Source organism: Triticum urartu, chromosome 1 (genome assembly GCF_003073215.2).
Source record: "Triticum urartu cultivar G1812 chromosome 1, Tu2.1, whole genome shotgun sequence".
Taxonomy (NCBI): domain Eukaryota; kingdom Viridiplantae; phylum Streptophyta; class Magnoliopsida; order Poales; family Poaceae; genus Triticum; species Triticum urartu.
The window spans coordinates 333,870,081-333,878,616 of record NC_053022.1 but is presented as its reverse complement, the minus strand read 5'-3'; the positions used below and the strand labels follow the sequence as shown (position 1 = coordinate 333,878,616).

General features: G+C 41.5%; 1 protein-coding gene across 2 annotated transcripts; it reads right to left on the bottom strand.

The window, feature by feature from the left end:
- Positions 1-6,642: 6,642 nt before the first annotated feature.
- LOC125510540 (uncharacterized GPI-anchored protein At1g61900-like) lies at positions 6,643-8,536 on the bottom strand (the record flags this gene model as incomplete). Of its 2 annotated transcripts, none has more annotated exon segments than XM_048675757.1 (6): positions 6,643-6,932; positions 7,040-7,087; positions 7,199-7,339; positions 7,427-7,441; positions 7,637-7,879; positions 8,107-8,536. In XM_048675757.1, coding segments are annotated over 6 exon segments (948 nt in total), but the record flags the coding sequence as incomplete, so codon positions are not given.

The window sequence follows — 8,536 nt, the reverse complement described above, 5'->3', positions numbered from 1 at the left end:
GGATCTTGTTACTCTTGGGTGTTTGAGCACCCTAGACGGTTGAGGTCACCGCGGAGCCATATTCCATTGTGGTGGAGCTTCGTGGTGTCATTGGGAGCCTCCGATTAAGTTGTGGAGATTGCCCCAACCTTGTTTGTAAAGGTTTGGTCGCCGCCTCCAAGGGCACCAATAGTGGAATCACGGCATCTCGCATCATGTGAGGGCGTGAGGAGAATACGGTGGCCCTAGTGGCTTCTTGCGGAGCATTGTGCCTCCACACCGCTCCAACGGAGACGTACTTCCTCTCAAAGGTAAGGAACTTCGGTAAGACATCCTCGTCTCCACCGGCTCCACTTTTGGTTATCTCTTACCTTCACTTGTGCAAGCTTATATTGTGTTGTATACCTTGCTTGCTTGTGTGCTTGTTGTTGTTGCATCATGTAGGTTGCTCACCTAGTTGCATATCTAGACAACCTATTTTGATGCTAAGTTTAATTTGGTAAAGAAAAGCTAAAAATTGTTAGTTGCCTATTCACCCCCCCCCCTCTAGTCAACTATATTGATCCTTTCAAGAGGTATCTTCATCTTCCAGTCTTCTTGTTGTTATCAACTGGCACATCAAACTAGATTAGCGCTCTATACATAGACTCCACTGAGAATTGTCCATTCCCTTGTAGGTTCCATCGAAATACATCAGACCCATGTGACAATTGCACCATGGACAACCGTTGGAGCAGGATGTACCACGATTGGAGTCTAGGTCTAACTAAATCTCTTCTGAACGTCACATTTGGCGGAAATGATTCCATTACCGTGCCAATAGTATCACCCTTGTGACACACAATGTTGTATAGAGCCGGATATTGTTCCCGGAGTGTGGCATTTCCTAGCCACTTGTCCTCCTAGAATCTAATTTTCGAGCCATCCTTAATCGAGAAGGATCCATAGGAGAATAAATATTTCTTCATAGCCATTAGACCCGCCCAAAAATGAGAATCCCCGGGCTTCCAGTATACTTGGGATACAGCCTTGGAACCCACATATTTCCTCCTCGGGAGGATTTGCTATACACCATCTTTCGTCAGTCATTTAAACAACCATTTGCCGAGGAGGGCCCTATTCTTAACCTCAAGGTCATGAATGCCCAACCCGCCTTGGTCTTTGGGATGGCAAACCACACTCCATTTAGCCAGTCGATATTTCTTTTGCTCGCTATCTCCTTGCCAAAAGAATCTTCATCAGAAATATCCTAATCTATGTAAAACTCCTTTCGGAAACTGGAAGAAGGAAATCATATATAGTACCATGTCACTTTGTACTTAGTTTATGAGAACCAATCTTCCACCCAGAGACACTAGTTTACCTTTCTAACTGCTAAGTCTTTTTTGTAATCTCTCCTCGACGTGTTTTCATTCAGCATTTGTGAGTCTCCGATAATGTACCAGTATCCTCAAATATGTGATCGAAAAGTGGCCCAACCCACATCCGAACAGTTCAGTGTACAGGTGGGCCTGTTCTCAAGCCTCCCCAAAACAAAACAATTCACTTTTATGAAAGTTGATCATCAGACCTGAGAGTTGCTCGAATGCTGATAAAATTAATTTCAGATTTCTCGCTTTCTCATGGTCATGATCCATGAAGAGAATTGTATTGTCGGCATATTGAAGTATAGAGAGACCACCATCAAGTAGATGACTTACTACCCCATCAATTTGGCCATCAACCTTGGCACGCTCAATCACGACCACTAGCATATCCGCCACTATATTGAATAGCATGGGCGATATTGAGTCACTTTGTCGTGATCCCTTCTTAGTTTGAAAATATTGTCCAACGCCATCATTGATCTTAATGGCAACACTACCTCCAGAAACGAAGCTATGGATCATAGCACGCCACTCTGCAGAAAATCCTTTCATTCTGAGAGTCTGTTGAAGAAATGACCATTTGACCTTGTCATAAGGTTTTTCAAAGTCTATTTTGAGTACCACCCCATTCAACTTTTTCCGATGTAATTCATGGACTGTCTCATGAAGGATAACAACTCCATCTAGGATGTTTCTTCCTTGCATAAAATCAGCCTGTGAAGGACGAACCACGTGTTCAGCAACCGAATTTAGCCTAATGGTCGCAACCTTCATGAATATTTTAAAACTAACACTAAGGAGGCAAATAGGTCTATATTGTTTTATCCTTTCAGCCTCATTAACATTAGGTAATAAAATAATCTCACCAAAGTTTAAACGAAACAATTCTAGATGGCCAACATGTAGGTCGCTAAACAAAAGTAGGAGATCCGGCTTGATGACTTCCCAGAAGTTCTGATAGAACTCAGCGGGAAAACCATCCGAACCCGGGGCTTTGTTGTGCTCCATTAGGAAAACTGCCTTTCTAACTTCCTCCTCAGAGTATGGGGCTGTTAGAAGGCTATTTTCCACATCAGAGACCTGAGGGATGTGATCTGTTCGGGACTCATCCATTGAGAAGTTTCCTTCTCCTAGGGCTCCGAACAAATTTTTATAAAAAATAGTGATATAAGATTTAAGTTGCTCATGCCCCTCAATCGTGCCCTCATCCTGTTGTAGGAAATGAATAATTTTCTTCCGGTGTCTGCCATTGGCGGCTCCATGAAAATATCTAGTATTCCAATAACCTTTCAGGATAAATTGAGAGCTACTATGTTGGTACCATTTGAGTTCCTCCTCGCGCAGCATGCTAGCTATCTGTACATTCGAATGACTCTTGATCTCGATTTCATGCTCAGATAGAGGTCTGACCTCCGCCAAAGCTTCTAATTCATCAATGATAGATGAAAGATGAAGCTTCTCCTTTTTTAGGATACCCACTGTATGCCTAGCCCAACCACCAAGGAATTTGCATAATGCATGCATTTTGTTATTCCATTTGTGAATTGGGGTATGCCCGTCCACCGGTTTCTCCCACACCTCCTTGACCATGTCATGGAAACCATCTCGAAGCAACTAGCCAAGTTTGATTTTGAACTTGTGTCTATGTTGTGGTCGTGGCAAACCAGTAGTTAGGAGAACGGGTGTGTGGTCTGATATAGCCTCAATACGAGGTAGAGCATGAACAGACACCATAGGAATTTTAGATTCCTAGTCGGTATCCATTAAAAAGTGATCTAGTTTCTCATATGTTGGTTTCGGAAGACTGTTCGCGCAAGTGAATTGTCTTCCAATCATGGAAACCTCTCGCAAATCTAGACTGTCGATGACAACATTGAAAAGGAAAGGCCAATGATTATCAAACCTACCGGGGCTTTTCTCATTTGGAAATCTAAGAAAATTGAAATCCCCACCTATAAGAATGGGGTAGGGATTATCTTTTGCCAGATTAACCAATTCACGGAGAAGATCAGCCTTGAACTCATCCTGGTCTGCCCCATACACAGCGATGAGGGTCCATGTGAAGTTGTCGGCTTTGTTGCGAATATACAGCTTAACATGAAACTCACCATCCGAACTAGCCAAAACATTCATAGTCCTTGCATTTACACCAAGTAAAATGCCCCCAGAAGAACCTCTAGGCGGTCGTGAAACCCAAGTGAAGTCTATCCCGCCAGAAAGACGGTTAAGCAGACTTACCGTCTCCCCGTTTCAGAGATAGCCAGAAAATATAAATTGTATTCCCTATTACATTCCGCAATAAATAAATGTTTAGCCAAGTCACCAAGACCTCTTCTATTAAAAAAGATTCCATTCATGAGGAAACAATAGGAGATTTAGAACATTTCGCCCTCTTATGGGACTTATTATCTTTTTTTTGAATGTGCGGTCTCTGATTTACGTCCAGATGTTGCAAGCTCAATCAATGAGCTAAGCCCGTGTTGATCTAGGCCCACGTCCGAAACCGCTCCTACTAAATGAGAGAGTAGCTGACCTTCTGATGTGGCATGCAGCTCCTCCTCATTAGTAAGGAGGCATAAGACTTGCTAGAAACACGTGGAGTAACTTTTAAACGGTCATATTCCAAATGTTTCAAAACATTAGTCGAACTAGAAATATCCTTCTCATTCTTTCCGAGACTAACACCCATATTATTCAACTTAGAAACGATGGTTGTATTGAAAAAGGCTAAATAAGATTTGGGTGATGACGTAATACCTTGGTTGTCGAGGCTCTGCGTTGCTTTGCGCCGCATAGCCTTGGCCAAGGAGTCCTCGTCTGTCTATTATTAGCTATCTCTTCCATCTATTATTTACAAGGATTGCACTGTAAGTACATAAGAAGATCGGAGGCACGCCAGCTAAGATAAGTTTGTTCTGAAAGTGGGCATGCTGCTGATATTTAATACTTGAATTTCTGAACTTCTTGAGCATTGTGTGCATTACTATTCACCCCTTGGTCATATGCTAAGGTTAGATGCACTCCCCATATCAAGTTGCCGCATACATAGGTATATCAGCATGCTATTTGTTCAGATCTTAGGGGGTGTTTGTTTCCAGGGACTTTTTGGTGTAGGGACTAGAAAAAGTCCCTCTTGGAGACTTTTTAACCAAACAGGAGGGACTATTAGGGACTAAAAGTTGCTTTTTGGGACTAAATGAAAAAGACTCTCAAGGAGAGTGTTTTTTGGGACTTTTTGAGACTTTTCCAACAATGCCCCTTCATGCACCAATTGGCACGCTGCCCCATGGTGTTGTTTGGTTGTTATTTTTCTGTATACTAGGGGTAACATGGTCATTTAATAATCTCCAGGGAGGGACTAGGGACTTTTTAGTCCCTGAAAACAAACAGGGAGGGACTTTTTAGGGACTAGGGCTTTTTAGTTGGGACTAGAAAAAATCCTAGGACTTATGAACCAAACAGGGCTTTAATAACAATAATTTCAGTATCAAAATGGTTGATCACTTTGTGATTATTTAATTCTGAGGAAAATGTTGCATATCAACATCAATTTTTATCCTAGGCTTACTACAGATATTGCATATAGATCGTAGGCAAATATACACTACGGTATTCAAGCAAGAGGCAAGGAACGATGGATATACTATGACTATTTCTGTGAAACAATTACAATATAATAATGCTAAAGTAAGTGTGAGTGTAGAATAGCTTGTTCTACATCCTTAGTAATGCTTTATATAAAATATAGTAATGCGCCTTTGTCTCTTACATATGTCTCTTTTCTAGCGAAGTGTATATATGATGAATTCGTTAGTAATGCGCCGAAAAAATCAAAATTGTCATCCTTAACTGGTTTAGCTGGGAACTTTGTTTTTGTAGAAATTTAACGACGTTGGCAGAGGAATGAGTGGCTGGAAGCGCATGTCTTCGGTCTGACATCCAATAGGTTTAAGTTTTTTCATCCTTTAGGCATGCTTAACTACAGTAAATATTATGCTTCATGCAAGGAAAAAACCTTTATACATAATGAGTGATACAAAACAATGCTAATTTTGCTCGATTCATTTTAATACACATGCCTAACTGCTTGATGAATGGGCTATCTTAAAATATGTTTTAGACAGAATATTTCATTCAAATTTCTTATTTTGATACAGGTTAAAGATCTGAATATTTGGATATGCGGTTCGCCTGCGGATTTGCTATATGTCTCATCCGTTCCTTCACCGTTCTGTTGGATGGGTGTTCTGCCATGTCTTCTGTGGCGCCTGGTTGGCATAAGGTTCAGCAACCCCCAACGGAGCACATGCACGTTCTTCTTGATTCTGGGATATTAGTCGTCTTTTCATTCTGTTTCTTTGTGGATAGCATTGCTAAGCAAAAATGCTACAAGGTTTATACTCTGCCCGAACTGACTTGAATGAAAGAGATAACTTTCTTCCAATTTGGCACACAGTTTTGTAAACTCACACATGAATAGTCAGCTTACATACAAAATACATCCATGTATATAGATCAATATCTAATTATTTATATACAGCTAAAGGAAAGAGGAAGCAAACGACACCACCATGAGTTCCAGTAAACAATCCTTCGAAGAAGTATCCCTGAATGACGTGCAACGATCCACAAGAATGTGTGCTCCATTGCGTTGCAACTTCATCTTACAAGAATATTGGCCACAATCCTTCGAAGAAGTATCCCTGAATGACGTGCAACGATACAAAAGAATGTGTGCTCCATTGCATTGCAACTTCATCTTACAGGAATATTGGCCGATCAATGGGCCATTGTAACTTATTCAACAATCTGTGTTAATTCTTCAATCTACAATTACTCTACAGACTAGCGACGGGCCATTGTAACTTATTCAACAATCTGTGTTAATTCTTCAATCTGCAATTACTCTACAGACTAGCGACGATAGCTTTGAGCTATTTGGTAGTGCAAACTCTGGGCTCGCCATGTTTCTCACCAGTTACACTGTCAGTCTAAGATTGACACACTACACTGGTTGAGTAATATATTCTGAGGAGCTGGTTCCACATGTATCATATCAAATATCAGTGACTTGTGACATACTCCCTCCATCCCAAAATTCTTGTCTTAGATTTGTCTAGATACGGATGTACCTAATACATTTAGCAAATTTTATCGGTTTTTAGTTATACTTCAATATGCTCACTGAAAATTTAGAGGCATAAACCTGATTGCTGCACTGTATGATCCCGAGAATCGACAGCCATACCAGTTCGGTTCATATCATCCACTGTCGCAAATCGCAATCCATGCCAGGTGACCAGCCAAAGTTTAGGTAGATTTTACTTCCAGAGATAATGTCTCAAAAGGTACAACGGTACTCTCTAGCACATCACAATGCTATCTGCTGGACAAAATGGAAGGGGAGAAGGGAAAGGCTCATTTACAAGAATGCAATGCGACATAATTTACAACGCGGGGCTTGCACAGCGGGGAAAATTACGATGCTCCTGGCTCGGTACATGGCGTGCTTTTCTCAGAGGGAGATGGTCGTGGTGAGGAGCACAACAGGCAGCAGAATCCCAATTCCAGTTCTGGAGATACCTGCTGTCGTGACAAATATTATTTCAATCTGTTAGCAATGTCTCTTTGGAAACAAATAGCAAGCGAATGGACCCGCGGTTGTACTAGCGAGCGAGAGACTGTTGAAGTACCTGAGCTTCCTGATAATGGCGAGACCGGTAATGCAGGCAATGACATTTCTGAAACCGAAACAGACAAAAGTTTATTGTGAATACATGCAGTCGCAAGGAAGTTCTCTTATTTCTTCGTGCCGCATGCATTTCAAAGCATATTTGTGAGTTCCCTCTCACCTGGAGCACACAGCGACAAAGACTGGAGAGACGATGACGATGGCCATGGTGCTACAATATTGTCACTCAAATCACACGTAAAGCTAATGCCCGTAACGTTGTCGAATACAATGTCCGTAGGTAAGCTCCGAAGTAGACAACCTACAGAATGAAATACTGAATTTAGCACAGAACCACACAAGTACATATCTATGATGAACCAGATAAAGTTGATCGAACAGAACTAACCTTGCTGCCCAAAAGCTGCTCCAATTTGACAAATGGTGCCATGGAAAATAGACAATGTTATTTTGTGTTCCGAGATGAAGCAAATATTGAAGAGAACTACTCCCTGCGTTCCAAAATAGATGACCCAACTTTATACTAACTTTGTACTAAAGTTAGTACAAAGTTGAGTCATCTATTTTGGAACGGAGGGAGTAATATCTTTGTGCATACCTTGCAGGCTAAAATCTTTCAGGTCAATATCACACAGCCCATAAATATCATTCCCCACACCAGCTTTCTGTAGCATTGATCCGAACATTGTTGCACAGTTAATTGCTTGCAAGTTTGTGACAAATATTTGTTTCTGTCTAGTTGCGATATAAGATTGCAACGCTGTGCAGCATGAAGGCCTTGAAGATGCCTTGCCACATGCCTTAACGACTGAAGAAGGATCATCGAACTCCAGTGGACAGACTGCATAATTCAGAACAAGACTCAGAATTTCCACTTGATGCCATGCATTAGTATGATGACACTGACAGCAGTGATGACAGGAGGGTCGGATTGTACAAAAAAAAAGGCACTTGTAATTGAAGTATGATGAACTTCGTGAAATCTTGGTATCACAGCAACCCAAGCAAGGGATTAACATCAGAGAGAAAATATTAATGTACCAACCAAAACTAGCAAAAGTTGTATACCTTTGTTCACCTTGCAGCCAGATAATACTCTGAAAGCAGTGTTCGCCACTTCTGATGAAAGTTTCATAGATAAGTAGGAGTGAACCACCCCTTTACAGTCACTGACAGTATTAATTCCAGCCGCACTTCCAGGTATGGTAGTACTTCCGAACATGCTTGCCCCTCCTGAGGATATATGAACCGCTGCCTCCACTATTGCAGGTTGGCAAACTGGCCTACAACACTCTTTCAGTGGATCAACACTGCTGCATGCATCCAGGAGTTTGCTTACATTAACCATTCTCTCAAACGAGCTAATATCCTTCACGGGACAAGAAGCATCAGTAAGATTTGATGGCCTCAGAGTACACAACGCAGGGATGTTGGTGTTTGCCCCTTTACTTGCAAGTATGCTCATGATGTCAGAGAAACAAGCATTTGCTGAAGCTTG